The sequence below is a fragment of the Diabrotica virgifera genome, chromosome 3, assembly GCF_917563875.1.
Source record: "Diabrotica virgifera virgifera chromosome 3, PGI_DIABVI_V3a".
Lineage (NCBI taxonomy): Eukaryota > Metazoa > Arthropoda > Insecta > Coleoptera > Chrysomelidae > Diabrotica > Diabrotica virgifera.
In genome coordinates, this window is record NC_065445.1 from 119,612,008 (window position 1) to 119,634,583 (window position 22,576).

The window sequence follows — 22,576 nt, forward strand, 5'->3', positions numbered from 1 at the left end:
TCCCTTTTTTGATGTACTCAAGAAATCTGATGTCAGAAATCTATGAAGATATTATGAATAGTTCTATTGAATTCCTATCTTTTTTCAAGCAGCTGTCTTAAAGTAAAAATCTGATCTATATTCAATTTTTTTATTCTGAATCCGGCTTGGTATTCCCATATGAAATTGTCTACAAAAGAACCTACTTTAGGATGTTATGCCGCGTCCGCACTGATAAATTTTTCGTGCGTACCAGCTGTTCGTCGCAAATATTTGCGTGCTCGAAGTAAATTGTGCTAGTGTGGAGGTGTTCGTTGCATAAATCGGACGCAAAAATGTTCGACGCACACAGGGCCGCCGCTACCATGTGTGCAAAGTGTGCATCGCACACGGGCGGCCGATTATAGGGGCGGCCAAAAGCAGTCCACTGATGATAATTTTTTTTAAACGAAAATAAATTCAAAAAACCACTAGTAATGATTCAGATATTTCTATAAACTCTAATATTCTAAACAATCTAAACAAAAATGCCAGAAAATGTTATTTATTATATGAACTGCCCATTTGCAGCAGCAGTCACAAAGTAGTTCCGGGAATGCTTTTTAATTCAAAGTGGCTGGCGGTTTTAAGACTTTAAGTATATTTTTATCTACGTGGTCCATATGCAAATTTTTCAAATTCTAAACATTTATGATTTGTTAAGAGAGTACGACACGACAATAAAAAAAGTATTTTTTATTACTCGATGGTTTAAAAAAAAATTTTTTATTACTCGATGGTTGCTTTGTTATAATATTGTTCCTTTATGCTTATGTATGGTTATAGATGGGTTATAGTTCAGCCTAAGTTGAGAATTTGATGATTTTAGACACGCTTTTGATAAACGATTTTGTTTGTAATAGATAGATATACCTATATAGTAGTGTGCCCGTTTCTTTTGCACACTACTGTATTTCAAATAGCCTGGATCCCGCGTGCCAAAAAAAGTCGATTAATAGCAAGCTGAAAATTTGTTAATAGCTTAACGGTGTCTAGTCGTGCAAACTTTGATGTACGGGAACACTGGAACAGAAGAAGTTTTAATTGTGGAACAGTTTAAAAATTTGGAACGTCAGATTACGAAAACTTCCCATGTATTTTGTCGGACAGAACATCCGATTGATTTGTTACCCTTTCATTAAACTCTCAGCAAAAATCAGACTGCTATTACTAACCAACATGATTCCTGTCATTTTACATGTTCTTTTTTTGCATGAGAATTTAATGATATGGTAACAAATCAATTGGATGTTATGTCCAACAAAATTCATGGAACGTTTTCGTAGTCTGACGTTCCAAACTTTTAAGCTGTTCAATAATTAAAACTTCCCCTGTTCTAATGTTCCCATACATCAAAGTTTGTCCGACTAGACACCGCACCGTTAAGCCATTAACTAATTTTCAGCTTGCTATTAATCAACTTTTTTTTGGTACGCGGGATCCAGGTCTAAAAGTAACGTCGAGATGAGAGCAATTATTTTTCATATACCCGTTACGGTTACGATGTATCTCCTGCACATTTCTTTAAATCCTAGTACCTATATGTTGAAACGACTAAAGTGTTAAAAGGGGGGCGGCAAATATTAAGTTGCACACGGGCGGCCAACACCTTAGCGGCAGCCCTGGACGCACACGCTCCATCGGTTATCCTTTTCGAGCGAAGATCAAATGATTTGAGCACCGCGTCCTCACTGGTAAAAATTTGCGACGCAAATTCTTGCGACGAACCATTAGTTTAATACGCATTATGGCGCGTCCGCATTGGTAAATTTTTCGTGCGTATTGAACTAATGGTTCGTCGCAAGAATTTGCGTCGCAAATTTTTAACAGTGAGGAGGCGGTGCTCAAATCATTTGATCTTTGCTCGAAAATGATAACCGATAGAGCGTGTGCGTTGTGTGCGTCGAAAATTCTTGCGTCCGATTTATGCGACGAACACGTCCACACTAGCACAATTTACTTCGAGCACACAAATATTTGCGACGAACAGCTGGTACGCACGAAGAATTTGCCAATGCGGACGCGGCATAAGATAGGATTTTGTACGCCGCATTAAGTAGAAGTATATTGTTGCCTCCGAATATAATTTTAGCCTAGAAGTCTATTGTTTTTTCAAAGAAAATATTTTGAGCGTAGGTATTTACCTATTCTAGGTCAAGAAAATAGCAATGACTAAATAATGATAAAACATTGGAAACCTTGTCAAACTAAGTTATTTATATGCATTAGATAGTACTTTTAAGCTTTTTCAATGTTGTTTACATTCATTAAGACGACTAATTAAGACCTACAATTGTTATCAAATTAATAAGCTTATAGATACCTATACTCAATTAAATACAAGGTATTAGAGAATAAAGATAGTATTAGAGAATACAGTAGAAATATAATAAAGATATTATAGAAAAATATTTTTCAATAAGTTAAATTATTAATCAAACTAATAAGAAAATTCTATTATAACCTGCTCCCATATTTTTTCTTCTTTGGTATTTTTAAGTTCTGTAACTATTTATTTACATATCGTTTATAGATCATCGAATTTGAATGTGCAGTTTAACCACGATTTTATCGGTCATGCCTTTTTGTGTAGGTAGGTACTGAAAATGACATATATGTAATAGTAGGAGAGCTACTAATAATGTTAGACATTTTTGGGTAAGTGCATCTGAAATTCAGGAGTTGAATGTTGCATCTGAATCTAAACATACTATTAACCAATATAAAATATACAACCATATCTATATGTATAGTTATGTACTTTCTTTCCTGACAGGGGATGCAGGTGCTACTTTGACATAATATTTTTTGATATTAAAAATAAATATTCTAAAAAAGAGGGTCTTTTGGCGAGATGAGAACTTTGTCGGTTTGAACGTATTTTTCCCATTGTTGAATGTTCTAAAGCAGTGATTCCCAATGGGAATCCCAGTGGCGATAGGGAAAAAGGGGCAATAAGGGACGTTTAGATCCGGGAAACGAGAAATGGGTAATTGAGAAAAAATACGATACTTTCGATAGGATATCCATAGGAAAATAAAAGGTAAATATACACAACCAAATTTATATATATGTATATGGAATCACCATGTAGGTATTTGAAACCAGTAGTTTTTGTCAAACTAAGTTATTTATATGCATTAGATAGTACTTTTAAGCTTTTTCAATGTTGTTTACATTGATTAAGACGACTAATTAAGACCTACAATTGTTATCAAATTAATAAGCTTATAGATACCTATACTCAATTAAATACAAGGTATTAGAGAATAAAGATAGTATTAGAGAATACAGTAGAAATATAATAAAGATATTATAGAAAAATATTTTTCAATAAGTTAAATTATTAATCAAACTAATAAGAAAATTCTATTATAACCTGCTCCCATATTTTTTCTTCTTTGGTATTTTTAAGTTCTGTAACTATTTATTTACATATCGTTTATAGATCATCGAATTTGAATGTGCAGTTTAACCACGATTTTATCGGTCATGCCTTTTTGTGTAGGTAGGTACTGAAAATGACATATATGTAATAGTAGGAGAGCTACTAATAATGTTAGAAATTTTTGGGTAAGTGCATCTGAAATTCAGGAGTTGAATGTTGCATCTGAATCTAAACATACTATTAACCAATATAAAATATACAACAATATCTATATGTATAGTTATGTACTTTCTTTCCTGACAGGGGATGCAGGTGCTACTTTGACAATATTTTTTGATATTAAAAATAAATATTCTAAAAAAGAGGGTCTTTTGGCGAGATGAGAACTTTGTCGGTTTTAACGTATTTTTCCCATTGTTGAATGTTCTAAAGCAGTGATTCCCAATGGGAATCCCAGTGGCGATAGGGAAAAAGGGGCAATAAGGGACGTTTAGATCCGGGAAACGAGAAATGGGTAATTGAGAAAAAATACGATACTTTCGATAGGATATCCATAGGAAAATAAAAGGTAAATATACACAACCAAATTTATATATATGTATATGAAATCACCATGTAGGTATTTGAAACCAGTAGTTTTTGGAAGCTATAGGTGAAAGTATTTCAGTTGAAACGATAAGAAGAACAGTTGGTGTGTCCAAGGACTATATAGCAGGAGAAAGTTGCGGGATTCCGAGTTATCCAGACAGCATAAGATTGATCACGTAAATTGGTGTCTTCAATACCAAAACTGGAACATTGGAAATTGGCAAAGTGTGCTATTTTCAAACAAAAGTAGGTTATGTAAAATCAGAAGATTAACGAGCTCGTGTACTTAAAGGGCGAGAAAGACGAGCAAGAACGAAAACTGCCAGATCTGTTCCCAAATATAAAGAAAGAATAGCCATGTTCTGGGGATGAATTATGATCGGTAAAAAAAACCTTTAATGTTCATCCAACCATATTTAATAGCTCGCAGGTATGTTGATTTGGTTCTATAACCTGTAATTAGGCCTCGGAGAAGTGCAATGGAAGAAAATTAAATTAAGCTTTAATTCGCTTAAAATAATAAAAAATATCAGTTGATTCCACATAAGCACATTATAAAGAGGGACAGTAAAATCTCTTCTATGTCGGCACTTTGATCTCAAGAAGTAATACCGGCAGTACGCAATTGGTAATTCACCAGTGGTGGATGCGGGTTTTCCCTATTAAAACCCGTACGTTTCTACGCGACTAGCAATGCAAGGGTGGTGGTCTAGCGACTGGGAACCTTGCGCGGTCGCCATGCGCGTTGAAAGATTTTACTTCCAATTTTTCGGAGAGTAGTTCTACTGTCCCTCTTTATACTGTGACATAAGTTTGGTTGAGTGTATGTATATCAATGCAGGTAATAATAACACAAAAATGTCGTCTAGTAACAGAGAGCTATGAATCATGATAGAATTTAATTCTATAGGTATATTCTGAAGTGTTGATTCTGAGGATCTTCAAATATTGTCTCCACCTTCAAACCTTGAAAGAAGATCTGCTGTCCCAATGTCTGAAAATGCCAACTTGGTTTATCAATCCTTTCAGCATGGAAGTTTCAACGGCATGTCATTCTTTTCAAGAAAGCTTGATGATTTGAAACATGATGTTGAAATTGAAAGCCTGTTTCAGTAGTGTGGGTATGAAAGATTTTGGCCGCAGATAAAAGAATTGTATCCAATTTTGTGGAATGCAATCAGATTACTATTAGGTATTAGGATTCCCCACAACATATCTAGTGGTTTTACTTCTGTATGCATATTGAAAAAGAAACAAAGAAATAGGCTCGAAATAATAGAAAGAGGGGATTTCAGGTTGCTATTAACCAACATTGAACCAGACATAAAGAAAGTATGTGAGTTACACTAGGCCCAAGGAAGCTATTAACAATTCCTTTACATATAGCCATTTATCATTTTACAAAATGTAAAAATAAATAAATATGGATACTCCCCGTTTATACTGATTAAATTTATTTGAGGGGGGGGCGATTGTAATATTCACAACTGGTGAAACCTGTCTAAGGGGGCGATCATGGGAAAAAGGTTGGGAACCACTGTTCTAAAGGACTCAGTTATACTTGTTCCATTTTATCTTTGCCCTTGCTCTACGATTCATTTTCAAACAAATTAAGTCAAAACATAAAGTGAAACGTATGTTGATGTGTATACAGGGTGAGGCAGATAAAAGTCCTATTAGAAATATATTTCAAGAACTAAAGGCTGCAGAATCATCAAAATTGGAATGAAGGGGTTTTGAAGAGTGCTCTATTTAATGAAAATATTTTCATCGATTTGCTACTTCCGGTTATACCGGAAGTGGCTTATAACTTCCTTTTTTTAAATGGAACACCCCGTATAGTTTTACATTGTTGGATTTTCCTCGATGTCTTCTTTCTTAAAATATGAGGTTGTGTAATGTTATACAGAGTAATTTAAAAGATAATTACGTTTATTTTCTTAATTTCGTAGTAAAATTCACAACCTGTAGAATTGTAGTAGTTTGACATCAAAAACTCTATTTATGTTCAAATGATTTTTAATATAGTCTACTATTGTTAAAAATTGTTAGTATAGCTAAATGTTGAATTTTACTATACAGGGTTGGTCGAAACTCGTAAAGAGTATTTTTTGAGTTTTCTTAAATGGAACACCCTGTATTTTAGTACTGTAATGAAATGATGTATTATGCTACTTTTTTATTTCTTAAGCATTCCCCATACCTAACTGCTTTAATTTGTGAGTTATTGGTGATTCAAGCCAAATATTAATTTCAACAAAAAATACGTGAAATTTTATTAGGTTGGCCGTGAAAATATTTAATCACAAATAATTTTTCGGAAATAAATACATATTAATCTAGACTGATCCTTAAAATTAGCAATTAACTACGTAGTTAAGATTGTTGGTTCACGTAACAATTAAGCACAAATAGAAGCTAGGTATAGGGAATGCTTAAGAAATCAAAAAGTACCATAAAATATCATTTCATTATAATACTAAATTATAGGGTGTTCCATTTAAGAAAACTCAGAAAATACTCATTCCGAGTTTCGACCAACCCTGTATACTACAATTAAAAAATTAGCTATACTAACAATTTTTAACAATAGTACACTATATTAAAAACCATTTAAATATAAACAGAGTTTTTGATGTCAAACTACTACAATTCTACAGGGTGTGAATATTGCTACGAAATTAAGAAAAAAACGTAATTATCTTTCAAACTAGCCTGTATAATATTACAAAACCTCATATTTTAAGAAAGTAGACATTGAGGAGAATCCAGAAATGTAAAAATATATAGGGTGTCCCTTTTAAAAAAACGAAGTTATAAGCAACTTCGGGTATAACCGGAAGTAGCAAATAGGTGAAAATATTTTCATTAAATAGATCTTCAAAACCCCTTCATTCCAATTTTCATAATTCTGTTGTCTTTAGTTCTCGATATATTTCTAATAGGCCAGTTATCTGCCTCACCCTATATACATTGTGTATACTGTATACTATAATATACTATACACATCGACGTGCATTTCACTTAATGTTTTGATTTAATTTGTTTGAAAATGAATCACGACGCATGGGCAAAGTTAAAATGGAACAACAATACTTCAATTTATATATTTATGTATAACCTATAAAAAAACCTTGATTTGATCTATTTTGAAGTTTATAAAATAGGGAAAAACCCCCTAAAAACAGTTTTTCGGAGTTTTGAAGCTGGCGAACTTTACGGAGAAACCTGAAAAAAATTAAAAACATAATGTTTGATGAAGTACACAACATGAAAAAAAAATTAGACCTGCAATCATCTCAAAAGAAAGTTATAAGTTTTTTTCAAAACACAAAAATAAATTTTTTTTTGAGGTTTTGTACACTCAACATACGGGGCTATAAAAACAGACTTATTTTGTAAAAGCCTTAAATATGCGTGTGAAATTTTTGAAATTTTAAAATCCAACAAACCCACCTAAAAAAAAATAAAAACAAAAAATTACGTTTTTGATTGTGGGATGAGGAGAAGGGTGGTGGGTTAAAATTACGCTGAATCTTGTTTTTAAATCATATAGAATGTAAAAAAAATTAATTCTGGGAGTGAGGATATTTTTCATTTATCCCGTGCATAACTGGGAAGTTTAATGCGCCACTGTCGACGACGCCACTGAAAAGTGACGGCATGGTGCTCATATGTTTTCTAGGTTCTACCATTTAAGTTATAAACTCTTACGGTGCCCAAAATGATTAGCAAATTTTACTTATCCCGGCTCTTAGTCTATTATACTCTGGGCTAATTAGCAAAATTCATGGAAAAGTTATTTACCAGCAATTTTATTGCTGGAATCGAATTATAAGATCCTATATATTAATAATATAGGTATGCAAAGTCCGCAGATAGTGTGCTACTTTTTTTATAAACAAAATGGCGCCGACAAATCGTATCTTTTTCAATTATTGCTCTATAACTCCAAAGGTTTTAACATTACAACAAAAACACTCAAATAAAAATTTACCGCAATTAAATTCTGCATAGAGATATATTTTTCCCGATTTGCTCCGACGAAAATTTTCCTCGGAAAATGTGGGTTTTCCCAACAAAAACTCTAATTTTCAAATAAAGTTTTAGGCACGTAATTATTAATCAATAATTAAATAGCTTCGTGACATCAAAGCTTTCTTGGTATAGATTGTAATTCCAGAAGCCGGTGAAAATTAAACGAATATCTTAGCAACAATTCAATTGTTAATTAACAATTTACGATCGCAATAATAACCAAAATAATCATGATACATTGATCAAACTTATAAAGATTATAAAGATGAGATGCTTATTTAATATTTTATTGACAAAATATAAGTTTTTTTGCATAATTATTAAATTAAAAAAAAATAGTTATAATACGCTGGTCTAATTAGTAAAGTACAAAGAAAGGTTATTTACCAGCAATTTCATTGCTGGAATCGAATATTATGATTCTATATATTAATAATATAGGTATGCAAAGTCCGCAGATAGTGTGCTACTTTTTTTATTAACAAAATGGCGCCCCCAAATCGTGTTTTTTTCAATTATTGGTCTATAACTCCGAAGATTTTAACTTTACACCAAAAACACTCAAATAAAAAATTCTGACGAAAATTTTCCTCGGAAAATGTGGGTTTTCCCAACAAAATCTCGAATTTTCAAATAAATTTTTTTGGCAAGTAATTATTTATCAATAATTAAATAACTTGGTGAAATATAAGCTTTTTTGGTATAGATTATAATTGCAGAAGCTGGTGAAAATTAAACGAATATTTTAGCAACAATTCAATTGTTAATTAACAATTTACAGTCGCAATAAAAACCAAAATAATCATGAGACATTGATCAAACTTAGAAAGATTATAAAGATGTGATGCCTATTTAATATTTTGTCGACAAAATATAAATTTTTTATTTTTTTGCATAATCTTTAAATGTTTAAAAAAAATAGTTATAAACAAATTAACATTTCTCAGAAATTGTTTATTATATTCTAATTTTGAAAAATACTTAAAATGCGTATTTCAAAGTTCTTGAAAATGAATGCTTTAAAAAATGTTTCCAACCATTTGCAAAAAAGTTATGAAACAGCAAAGTAAATATACGATTTCTGCGTTGTTTATAATTTGTTTTAATTGTTTCAAAGCTTAAAAGTGAGTCTGTGGTACAGTCTAATTACTCACAAAGAATATCAAATATTTGTTCAATGGTTCTATTTTAATCAAAGATTAAAAATACTTTTTTTTGTAATTTTTAGCGCGAAAGTAGGCTTGATACAGAGCCGGAGATGTTCACTCGAAGAGACTGACACGCTTTAAACTCGCGCGAGTTGTGTATGTGGACGGGTATAATACATAATACATAGCTACGGTACTGTATTAGTCTACTTTCGCGCGTGTAAATTACAAAAAAAAAATATTTATAATCTTTAATTAAATATAACCATTAAACTAATAATCAATATTTTTTGTAAGTAATTAGCTTGTACTTTAAACTCACTTTTACGCTTTGAAAGAATTAAAAAAAATTATAAACAACGCAGTAATCTATGTTTACTTTGCTGTTTCATAACTTTTTTGCAAATGGTTGTAAATAATTTTAAAACATTCATTTTCAAGATATTTGAAATACGCACTTTAACTAGTTTTTAAAATTAGAATATAATAAAAACTTTCTGATAAACGTTAATTTGTTTATAACTATTTTTTTTAACATTTAAAGATTATGCAAAAAAATAAAAAATTTATATTTTGTCGACAAAATGTTAAATAGGCACCTCATCTTTATAAGATTTCAAAGTTTGATCAGTGTATCATAATTATTTTGGTTATTATTGCGACCTTAAATTATTAATTAACAATGGAATTGTTGCTAAAATATTCGTTAAATTTTCATCAGCTTCTAGAACTATAATCCAAACCAAGAAGGCTTTTAAGTCACCAAATTATTTAATTATTGGTAGATAATTACTTATCTAAAACTTTATTTGAAAATTAAAGATTTTGTTTGGAAAACCCGGATTCTCCGAGGAAAATTTTCGTCAGAGCAGATCGGAAAAAATGTATCTCTATGTAGAATTTAATTGCGGTGAATTTTTATTTGAGTGTTTTTGTTGTAAAGTTAAAATCTTCGGAGTTATAGAGCAATAATTGAAAAAACACGATTTTCGGGCGCCATTTTGTTTATAAAAAAGTAGCACACTATCTGCGGACTTTGCATACCTATATTATTAATATATATATAATCATAAGCTTCGATTCCAGCAATAAAATTGTTGGTAAATAACTTTTCCCAAAAATGGCCTAATTTCCGATAATCAGCCCAGACTATAGTTGTAATTTTCAAAAACTAAATTTAAATGTTCTAATATTTCAGATCAGCATCAGTAACTTCTTCAGACAGCCAATCAAACTGGCTATCAACACCAGAATATTTAATGCAACAGCACAATCTATACTTTCCAGATAGCGTTAGTAATTCACCCATTTTGCAGCCGAAACAGATTCACAAATGTAGAAGATTTAGCGTAGACCTCAGCCAAATGCGGTAAGTATAGATAAGAGAATCCATATAGGTACTTAATTTCTTCTTCTTCTTTTTTTTGCCCTTTAATTCGTCCAATTCTGAACATAGGCTTCCCCCAGTTTCCTCCATTCGCTTCTGTTTAGTGCTTTCTGTTTCAAGTGCGTTCCTCCTATCTTTTTAATGTCATCTCCCCATCTCATCTGGGGTCGTCCTCTTCCTCTCTTTCCTGTCCATGGTCTCCATTGTTGTATCTTGGTATTCCACCTATTGTCCGTTTGTCTATCGTTTTGACCTGCGAAGCTCCATTTTAGCCTGGCTATATGTTGTCCTGCGTCTTTAACTTTTGTTTTATTTCTTACCCAGTTGTTTTGCTTTTTGTCTGTTAATTTTACTCCATTGCTCTCTCCAAGGCTCTTTGTGTTTTCACTATTTTTAGTGGAGTCACTGAAGGTTTTCCCCTCCGATTTCGTTGAACCTCCATCGATTTTCATGAAAATTGGTGAGTAGTTAGAGGATACCTCAAGCAACAAAGGTGACATGATGCAAACTTGCGCTTTTACCTTAGGGGTCGATGCCACCCCTTCTCGGGGGTGACAATTATTTTATCAAAAATAATACCATATATCGATATAAGGACAAATTCTAAGCAAAATTTGTTATATAAAGTTATTCATATAAATCAATGCTTTTTGAGTTATTGAGGATCAAAGATTTTATTTTTTCGTAAAAAAATGCATGCTTTAAAGCTGTTTTTCACGTATAACTCAAAAACTATAAGCTTTTACAAAAAAGTTATTATTAACAAAATTGAAGATAATATAAAATTGAATACACTCCTCCCCTAAAGAACTAAACTCATTTTAAGTAAAAGTGAGTTATGGGTAATTGAATGTAAATTTTTTTCGACGAGTACTCAAATCTAAGTATTCAAGCTTAAATAACGGGAAAACGATGCATTTGATAAATATACCTGTTAAGCACTTGTCAAAGTACTTGAGATTACCTATCAATTGAGCTTCAGAACAGAAGAAGTTAATAGCATTAAAATTAAGTAAGTTATGATGAAAATAAGACAACCCTTTCGATTTTTTTAGGAAAAAGTGAAAAATAAAACATACCTACCCCATTTCCATAAAAATTTAAATTTATAGTAATCCTTACCACAATTTGTTTATGTTAGCATAAGTAACGATTTCAACAATTTTGACCGGTTTAGAATAAAAATTTTTGAAAAAAAAAGTATAATTTAAAAAAATCAGAATTTTTAAAATGATCGTAATTTTAATTTTCTTTTGATAATAACTCCAAAAATACTCAATGTACGTAAAAATGATATTTAACCAAATTTTAGTTTTTTCTGTATTAAATATTTTACCTTGTTTATTATTTCTATAGGGTAAAAAATAACCGAGATAGAAACGTTCAAAGCTTAAATTTTGCTGCGAGAACCATGTAACCGGGGCCATTTAACCTTTTATTTTTAAAAAAGTAAGAGGTTTAAAAGATTAAATTCAACGTCGTTTAATTGATCTTGGAATTAGCTTTCAAATGGTTTTTATGTGAACCTTATATCCTAACAATTAACGGAGTTACTAAAAAAAACAAGAACATTTTTTGGAAAAAACTTTAAAAGATAAATTTTGAAAAATTTTTGGAGCATAAATTTTAACGCTATCAACTTGTTCGAGGACTCATTTGATAGATATTTCTAAGTACTTTGACAAATGTTTAATAAGTTTGTGTTATAAAATGCATCATTTTCCCGTTATTTAAGCTTGAATACTTAGATTTGGGTACACGCCGAAAAAAATATACATTCAATTACCTATAACTTATTTTTAGTTAAGACTAAAAGGTTTTTTGTATTAAGTGGTTTATTTATTTTTTTATTAGCTTCAATTTTGCTAATAATAATTTTTTTGTAAAAACTTATAGTTTTTGAATTATTTATGAAAAATCGGTTAAAAGCATACATTTTTCTCACGAAAAAGTAAAATCTTTGATCTTTAATAACTCAAAAAGTTTTGATTTATTTTAATAACTTTATTTAACAAATTTTACTTAGAATTTGTCCCTCTATAGAATTTTGTAATTATTTTTAATAAAATAATTTTCACCCTCGAGAAGGGGTGGCACCCACCCGCCAGGGTAAAAGCGAAAGTTGGTACCATGTCACCTTTGTTCCTTGAGATATCCTCTAACCACTCACCAATTTTCCAGCAAATCGATGGAGGTTCAACGAAATCGGAGGTAATAGCTCATATCCATCTTCAGTGACTGCACTATTTATCATGCATACATGTTTGGCATGCGTATGTGAGAATTGGGAGTATGCACTGGTCAAACACTCTTGTTTTTAAGTATTGTTGTATTTTTTTATTCTTTAGGACCCATTTTAATCTCCCAAATCCTACCCAGGCTAATCTGACCCTTCTTTTTACCTCCGCTGTTTGGTTTTCCTTATTTATTTTTATTATCTGTCCCAAATATATATAATCATTAACAGGGGTAACACGTAGCACATCTAGCTCTCTCCGCCAGAAACGACACCTCAATTGTCCCTTTTGCTGCATCAAGGTTTACACGCGCTGAACGTAATCGCATCATTGTCACCAACGGCACCTCTTTGACATATATGTCTAAAGGGGTGATGCCAATGAGCAACTCCATTGTAGCAGTTGGTGTTGTTTTTATGGCACCTGGTATATTTAAGCAAGCCCTCCGATTATGGTTTAGTTTTTTGGTTACTGTTACCTACAGTACATTGGCCTAATGACAATAGTATAGATTCAGGAGATCACCCAGGGTGAAAGGACCCAGGCGCATCCGACCATTCTTTGACACTGCTCATGGGCTATATATTATGCTCTTTAGATCTACCATCTAAGTGGGAGTTCCATGTTAACTTCCTGTCAAGGGTAATAATAGAATCAAATCGGCAAATCGCTGTCTGTTTGTACTGGATAAGCTTATAGGTAAAATCAAAAAATTTTACAAGTTCAAAGATCAAAATCAATATCTCCATTGTCAGACCTGTACTAACATATGAATGCGAAACGTGGACCATGACCAAAACAAACGAAGAAAAGCTCAGACGTTTTGAATGAAAAATATTTGGAAAAATTTTCGGACCTCGCCACGAAATTATTATAAACCAGTATTCGCTGTGTGCAAGTATTTGGAGGGGATACGAGAAACGATCGTGCGCGAGTATCGGAGAAAGCTTGTAACTTTCTTTAATTCATATTGACAATTGAAATTGTCATAGTGACATATTGCATACCTACTGTCATTGAAGAAAATGGGATTTCACAAATGCTGTGTTATAAATTGTAAAAATACAACAAAAAATTGCCAATTTAAGTTCTATTCGTTTCCAACTTCTAAGCACAAATTAATACAAAGAGAACAATGGATTTCTTTAGAATATTTACCTTTTAATAACAAAACCTCAATCTTACTTTTACTTCTTATTATTTTTTGGGCTATGGCCTTGCCAATTATCCAGTAACCAGGACTAATATAAATGGCCAATATAATTAAAAGTGCTAAAAATGTTGCTGAGCTATGAAACCAGGTGTCGCTCTTCCGAACCTGTACGGTCCCAATAGGATCAAAACCAATATCCAATTAAAAGCACTTTACAATGACGCCGATATTGTACAAGAAGTTAAATCACAGCGTCTATGATGGGCAGGCCACGTGCACAGACTTCATAACGAGAGACTTGTAAGATTTGTATAGAAGGAGATTCCTACAGGCAAACGACCACTCGGATGTCCCAGAATGCGATGGAGAGATAACATCCAAGCAGATCTCCAGAAAATGAACATTCCATTTGACCCTAGGTTGATGGAAGACCGAACAAATTGGGAAAAAGTTGTACAGTCAGCCAAAACCCACCCAGGATTGTAGCGCTAGGTAATGATGATGAGGGGTAATAATACCAAGGTATTTCATCTCTTCAGAAAATATTACTATGCAGTTTAGAATCCTTGGAGGTATTAAACCCGTGATCTTTCTTTTTCTGGTGAAGAGGATTGGCCTATGTCTTTCTTAGGATTGGTTGGAAGTTTTGCTTCGACCTTCCTTCGTTAATATGCCGATGTGGGTTTTTTCAGACAGTTTTTCCAGGCTAAACCTACCTAGAAATATGTTATAAAACAATGTTTGTGAAAAAATAGCGAAAATGGAACTAATTTGGTGTGAGTCGCGAAATTTGAAAAATCGTATTTCAACTATATACTTCCATAAGGAAAAATTTCCTGTAGCTGGCTGTATACCATTAATTACAAAAATTGAAGAAAAAGATCTTCTGTGTAAAAGGTATATTTATTTAAACCCCAATAAAGGGCTACATTATAAAACAGAACGTTTTCGCTCTAAAGAGAGCTAAAAAGAGCTTTTCAGTGTTCTAAGCACGCTCTACATGCTAAGCCACCAAAAATACATGGGTTAAAACCCTTAAAATGCCGACCAAAAGTCTTACATTGGCGTGTTATATATTAAACCCTGGCGATGGATGAAATTTAAACAAGATATACCTCAAAGCATCATATGACTATACCGCGAGCATGTAGGTGGTTGAGTTGATTTCTCTTTGTGAAGACAGAAAAATCAACTCAACTACCCACATGCTCGCCGTAAAGTCATATGATGCTTTGAGGTATATCTTGTTTAAATTTCACCCATCGACAGGATTTAATATATAACACGCCAATGTAAGACTTTTGGTCGGAATTTTAAGGGTTTTAACCCATGTATTTTTGGTGGCTTAGCATGTAGAGCTTGCTTAGAACACTGATGATGTTCTCTTTAGAGCGAAAACGTTCTGTTTTTTAATGTAGCCCTTTATTGTGGTTTAAATAAATATACCTTTTACACAAAAGATCTTTTTCTTCAATTTTTATATACTATGAATCCTAAAGCAACGAAACGTCTTTTTGAATAAGGAGGATAGAAGTATTTTTCTGTGAAGCAATGTCCTATACTCCCATGGAAAAAAGTTATGTAAAATTATGAAAAAGATCGTATTTAAGGTTACCTGTGAAATCTATTATTATTCTTATTTATAAAAAATGATAGAAAACTCAATGAGTACCTGCTTTGAAAGTGTAAAAGAGCTGTAGGTACAGGGCAACAATTATCTGTGTAAAATGTCATTTGCTTTATGTGCTAGATTTTTTTGTTTCAAACTTACTTTTTCGTCTTTTGTTTAATATAAATATTATCCATTTATAGATTGGAAGGTTTTTTATAACGAATAGTAAATATTTAAATAAGCTGTTATTTACATATCAAGGTTGATTAGTGAATTTTATCTAAGTAATTGAGTTCCTTTATCGACTTTGTTCCATATTTTTTTTGTTATTTGATGGATTATTTAAGCAATGTTACTGTCATTAAATTATTTGCTTATTCTGATTGCATTTGAACATCTGCATCATTTCTTTTTTATACACGATGAATATAGGGAAATTTTCCTTTTGAATATAGTTGATATCTTAGGACAAAGATAGAATTTCTATACTCGATAAGAAAGCAATTACATAGATATATAACATAAATAGTCCACAATACATCGTCCTTTTTGGAAAATGATTACAAAAGTCTTAAAAATGATTTTAACTGCTTCGTTTGAGCCAGTCTACCACTTTCTGAAAAATTTCAGAGTGCAGGTTTCCGCGTCCCGCGTCATTAACATACTTACGCTGTCGGACTAACGAAACGAGGCTGCAAATTTGTTGGACAAGAGATCGACAATCTATATGAATTAAGTATAAGTACTTTCAATTGAAAATTAAGAGTTTTGTAATAACAAAACTACCGCGCTAGAGTGACATCTTGCAGGTGTCGCACTTTACGTTCGCGCCCTCGTTTTTGTCCGACAAAAATAATTTATTTTATTTTAACGTATAATTTTTTGATTAAAATTAAAATTTTTATAGTTTTGGAGTAACAAAACCTAACCGCGCTAGAGCTACATGTTTAGGCGTGGGGCGTCCAACCTACATTCTGAAATTTTTCAGTAAGTGGTAGACTCTCTCAAACGAAGCAGTTAAAACCATTTTTGAGACTTTTGTAATCATCTTCCAAAAAGGACGATGTACTGTGGACTAAAAATAACACAAAATAAAACGAAAAATATATTTAGCATTCCATTGATGTAGGATCAACAAGTCAGATGAACTAGGAAAAAGTGGACGTCGACAGTAGTACCTACAGCTTTCTGCTTGGTCTTTAACAAAAAAATACATATTCACTTGCTATTTTGTGTTTTCTATGAGGTTTTTCGGAATAACACCATTAGTAGCTAGCATAACGCGTACTGTCTGGATATTTTCTATTTAACACGCAGATTATTATTAGTAGATATCTCCACATCAATTAAGATTATTTGCCTATTAACTTGTATGAGATATGAGATCAGGTCTATTGTGTGCTACTGGTTAGTCTGTGGACACATGCGGTCCCAGTATAACTTGTAAGTAGTTGTCGTTTTAAAGTATTCTGTCAATGATGTATTAAAAATAAGAGGGATGATCGGTTTGGAAAAGTCCTTTGTTAGCTAGTTCTTGGTGAATAATGTTTCCTAATCAGTCATGGCGTTCTTATAATCAGTACCGACAAACGTCTGCAGCCCCCGGTAAGATGATGGATGGTCTCTTGGGCTTGACATCAGCATTTGTCATTTTAGACTTAAGGGTCTTTAACATTATATTTCAGATAATTTTTAGTAGTTAAACAGCCTGATCCTGAATTGCAAGTAGGAAGTCCTCTCTCTCTCGGTAAACATATTTCCTGATGCCAACCAATAGTTTGACGGTATGTTGTCGACATATTCTTGGCTGATCTCATTGAGATGTCGCCCATGCAGAAGTTTACCTATCCATTTGCGCATTTTTTCTTACTTAGATAGATGGTTTATGCGCATTTCTTGTTCCCTCAATTTTAGCGGCTTTTGTGTCACCCACTCCCACTGCCCAAATTGCGCGATGTAAAGTAAATGTCTCAGCATGCGTCTGAAAATAGGTTCTTAAATTAGAAACCTGTTTTTCGAATGGTTCTCCTATATTAAAATCACAATAAAGATGCACTAGAAATAAACAAACCAAGACACGTTGAATGTTACAAGCAGCACTCCCAAATCATGATAATGTATATATGTACATAGTAAATCCCAAACCATGATTTACAAAGTTTATACATTGTAAAATAAATCATGATTCGGGAGTGCTCCTCGTAACATTCAATAACGTATCTTGGTTTGTTTTATTTCTACTGCATCTTTATTGTGATTTTAGTATAGGTCTATACCGCGGTAATGTTGTTCTCTCTACTAAAATGTGTGGTGGATAAGTTATTGTCTGAAGAGTTTCTATATCCGTTTTTGATAGGGATGGGAAAAACCTACCGGCTGTAACGGAAAACCGGTTTTTTTACTTAGCAATAACCGGTTTTTCCGGTTGTTTTTTGTCCTAGTTATAATCGGTTTTTCCTTTTTACAGTAATAACCTGTGAAAAACCTAAAGTTACTACCTCTGGAACAAATAATGAATTCAGAAAAAAATGGGGAATTTTTTCGCCCCCGAGCGCGCGTGTTGGAGAGATTTTAAGCTGACCGAAATCGAAACCGATTTAACAATACTAATGACTGATTTCTATTTTCGATCCCAATTGAGTACGATCCCAACGCCGTCGGTATCGATATATTCTTTCGATGGTATCAATATGATTAATATTAATATCGATTTGAATGGAGTATCGCAAACTAAAATGTAACATTGTAACCTAATCGGTATCGGCTATTAATTAAAAAAAAACGAAAACCGGTTTTTGGAACAACCGGTTTTTTAGACAGTTATTATACAGCCAGGTTAAAAAGTATGTAAAAAACCGGTATAACCGAAAACCGTTGTTTTGTCACCGGTGTGCCTAGTTTTTGACCACTTTATACCACATGACACTAAGCGCGGAACAGGCGCTAGGCGTAGGTATTTATTGTCTTAAACAAAAAATGTTCATATATTTTTATATATTATTATGCATAATATATTTCTTATATATTTTATTATGTCCATCAGATATTTGAATAAATACAACAATTTTTTTAAAATTTTTCTAACACTGCATCAATTTTATATTTATTTTATTTTCAAGTCTCTTATCCATCCGTGCTATATTATATGTCCATATTTATGGAATATCTGATGGAAATCCATATTATATGTCCATCAGATATTTGAATAAATCAAACAATTTTTTCAAAATTTTTCTAACAGTACCTACCTACAGTAATTTTATATTTATAATTTATTTTCAGGTCTCTTAGATTATTTTTTAGTGACAATAGTTGCACATGTGGACAACTCGTCGTAGCTTCCAGAGAATCTCAGTACAAGATCCTCCACTTTCACCACGGCGGACTGGACCATTTGGCACAAGTTTTGCATCAGTGGCATTCACTGCTGCATACAATCAAGTTAGCTAAAGGTTCGTAGATAATTTGAAATTGACAATTACATAAGAAATATCTATTTCCCTACGCTTGCTTTTATCTTTCCCTGAGAATGTAATCGTTCTGATGCTACATTCAGCAGTCTTTATTCGTTGAATGTATCTTCTTCTTCTTAGCCTTCTATCGTCCACGTTTGGACATAGGCCTCTCCCAATTCCTTCCATTGGTCTCTATCCTGAGCAACATATTTCCAATTTGTTCCGGCTATTCTTTTAATATCATCAACCCACCTCAGAAATATGTGGTCTTCCTCTTGATCGTTTACTTTGGCAAGGTCTCCAATGTTGTATTGTTGCATTCCAACGTTGGTCTTTTTGTCTAGCTGTGTGGCCTGCGAATCTCCATTTAAGTTTGGCAACTTTTGTTGTTATGTCCTCGACATTTGTTTTCGATCTTACCCAATCGTTCCTCTTTTTGTCTGACAGTCGTATACCTAACATTGCTCTTTCCATTGTTCTTTCTGTTGTGGCTAGTTTATTCATATTTGCCTTGTAATACATTCTTTCACGGTTTTTGCTCTAAATTTTAAAGAACCGCTTGGATTTACATGAAATTTGGCATACGTATAGCTTACATGTCAAAGAAAAAAAGTGATATTGTGCCGATGTGTGCTTTTGCCCTGGGGGTGACTTTCACCCCCTCTCGGGGGTGAAAAATATATGTCCAAAATAAGTCCGGAAATAGGTGAACTGACTAATTTTAAGTAACTTTTATTCTATAGAGCTTTTTAGCCAAGTCAACAGTTTTCGAGTTATTTGCTAGAGAATATTCATTTTTGAACATAATAAGCACATTTTTAGACGGTTTTTCGCAAATAACTCAAAAAGTAAGTAAGTATTTTGTCGAAAAAAACGTCCTTAGCAAAAATATAGCATATAAAAATGTAAAAAAATGGTGTACGCGTTAGGTCTTTGGATCTCATAGAACCAGAGTTATATCCAATGAAAAATAGATTCATATTCACCAAATTTCAAATAGAATATTTCGACGTGAAATATCCAAAAAATTAAGCACTTTTTGAGGAAAAGCCATTATCACTTTTTTAAAGTGTTTAAAAAAACCTTTATTTCTGTTTTTACAAAAAGTTTCTAGCATTAAATTTAAGCAAGTTACGCTCAAAATAAAGTTGGTCCCTTGTTTTGGCAAAAAAAAATCGGGAAAACCACCCCCTAATTAGCAACTTAAATGAAATTAATCGTTACCGCTCCACAAATTATTTTACTTATGTTGTGTTTATATGATCTGTAAGTTTCATCGATTCAAAGTGCTTATTTTTGAAAAAAATTGGTTTCAAAGTAAAATTTTTAAAAATTTTAATTTTGAAAAATATGCTTTTTTTCAAAATAATTTAAAAATTGTTAGAGATACCAAAAATCTCGAAAACCAAAAAAAGTCAGAATTGCTTTTCTGAATATCATGTATTTTTTTGTTTTTCTGTTAGACAACAATTGATTAAGATTTGGTGTTTCTAAATTTGCATACATTTGTGATCAGTGACTCGTTCAACCCCTTTTAACTACAGCCCTTTCAATAATAAGGACTTGGAACCGATGAAACTTACAGATCATATAAACAATACATACACGAGTCAAGAAACTTGTGAAGTCGTAACGATTAAGTTCATTTAAGATACTAATTAGGGGGTGATTTTCTCGATTTTTTTACCAAAACAAAAAGGGACTAACTTTATTTTGAGCGTAACTTGTTTACTTTTGATGCTAGAAATTTTTTTTATAAAACAAAACTGAAGCTTTTTTTTAAACACCTTACATAAGTTGTCATTAGTTTTCCCCAAAATGTGCTTCATTTTTGGTTATTTCACGTTAAAGTATTCCATTTGGAATTTGACGAATATGAACTTATTTGTCATTAGCTATAACTCTGCTTCTACTAGGTATAGAGACGTGATATATACACCATTTTTTTAAATTTTTGTTACAGGCTATGTTTTTGCTAAGAATGTTTTTTTGACAAAATACTTACTATTTGAGTTATTTGCGAAAAACCGTCTAAAAGCGTGGTTATTTTGTTGAAAAAATGAACATATTCACTGCCAAATAACTCGAAAAGTATTGACTTAGTGAAAAAACTCTGTAGAACAAAAGTTACTTAAAATTAGCCAGTTTATCCATTTCCTGACTTACTTTGGACGAATATTTTTTCACCCCTAAGAGGGGGTGAAAACCACCCCCAGGACAAAAGCACATATCGGCACAATATCACTTTTTTTCTTTGACTTGTTAGCTATGTGTATGCCAAATTTTATGTCAATCTAAGCGGTTCTTTAAAATTTAGAGGTTTTGCAATATTTTACCGTTAAAGAACGGACTATTGGTTAGGGTCCAGGTTTGACATCCATATGTCATAATAGACATCCATATGCACTGGTTGAACACTTTGCTCAAGTATTGGGGTATTTTGCGGTTCTTAGGTATCTAACTAAGTTTTCCAAATCCTGCCCATGCTAGTCTTGCTCTCCTAGTAATTTCCGCACTTTGGTTCTCTTTGTCAAGTTTCAGGATTTGGCCTAGGTAGATATAATCCTGGACTTTTTCTATCTCACTGCCATTTATAGTTATATGTCTTGGGTCATCTGTGTTTGTCATTATTTTTGTTTTTGTCATGTTAATTTTTAGGCCGACCTATTGGGAGCTTCCTCCATCATAATTTGCAGTTCCTCTTGAATGTATAGAATCATATAAACTATTTTTTTATTTAACTACACTGAGCAGCAAAATTAACGCACCACCTTAAAAATGGGACATTTTAATGCCTCGAATTTCCTAAACCTGTTGTCCGATTTTAGTGATTTTTTAGTATACTGTAGCTTTATTCTTCAAGAATATCGATGTAATAATATTGTTGCTAAACAAGTAAGTGTATACCGGGTGTAACAATGATAGTGTGTTTTTTCCTAAAAGTTTGGAACACCCTGTGGAATATTCTAGCATATATAAAATGATGAAATGAATACTCAACCATAGCCTTAGGCTTTCTAAATATTTTGTCTTTTGATTCATTCGATTATGTTTGATAATAAAAAAGTTAGGTGCTTTAACAACTAGCCATGCTCTTCATCAATACAAAGTGTTTCTAAATAAGTGCGACAAACTGCTTGGGTAATTCTGCCTGAAAAAATAATGACCGTTTTTTTATAAACATATCTCCACAAATGCTTCGTTTCCGAGATACGGGATGTTGAATTTTTTCTTACAAACTGCCGATTCATTTATTGTTCTAAAACCGATTGAGATATGCAAATGAAATTTGGTAGGTTTTAAGAGGTAGTTATTGCGCCATTTTGACATACAATTAAGAATTTTATATTCACCATTGGCGTGCATACGGGTGATATTACCCATATGCACGCCAATGGTGAATATAAAATTCTTAATTGTATGTCAAAATGGCGCAATAACTACCTCTTAAAACCTACCAAATTTCATTTGCATATCTCAATCGGTTTTAGAACAATAAATGAATCGGCAGTTTGTAAGAAAAAATTCAACATCCCGTATCTCGGAAACGAA

At 32.5% G+C, this 22,576-nt stretch overlaps 1 protein-coding gene across 4 annotated transcripts in view; it reads left to right on the forward strand.

Annotated features, from left to right (window-relative positions):
- Positions 1 to 22,576, forward strand: part of LOC126881276 (TBC1 domain family member 16) — a 133,851-nt gene that overhangs the window by 73,780 nt on the left and 37,495 nt on the right. For all 4 annotated transcript variants that reach the window (XM_050645469.1, XM_050645465.1, XM_050645468.1 and 1 more), the window contains exons 4-5: positions 10,379 to 10,549; positions 18,852 to 19,021. In XM_050645469.1, the coding sequence (XP_050501426.1) occupies positions 10,379 to 10,549; positions 18,852 to 19,021 (341 nt within the window). The remainder of the gene's footprint in view (positions 1 to 10,378; positions 10,550 to 18,851; positions 19,022 to 22,576) is intronic.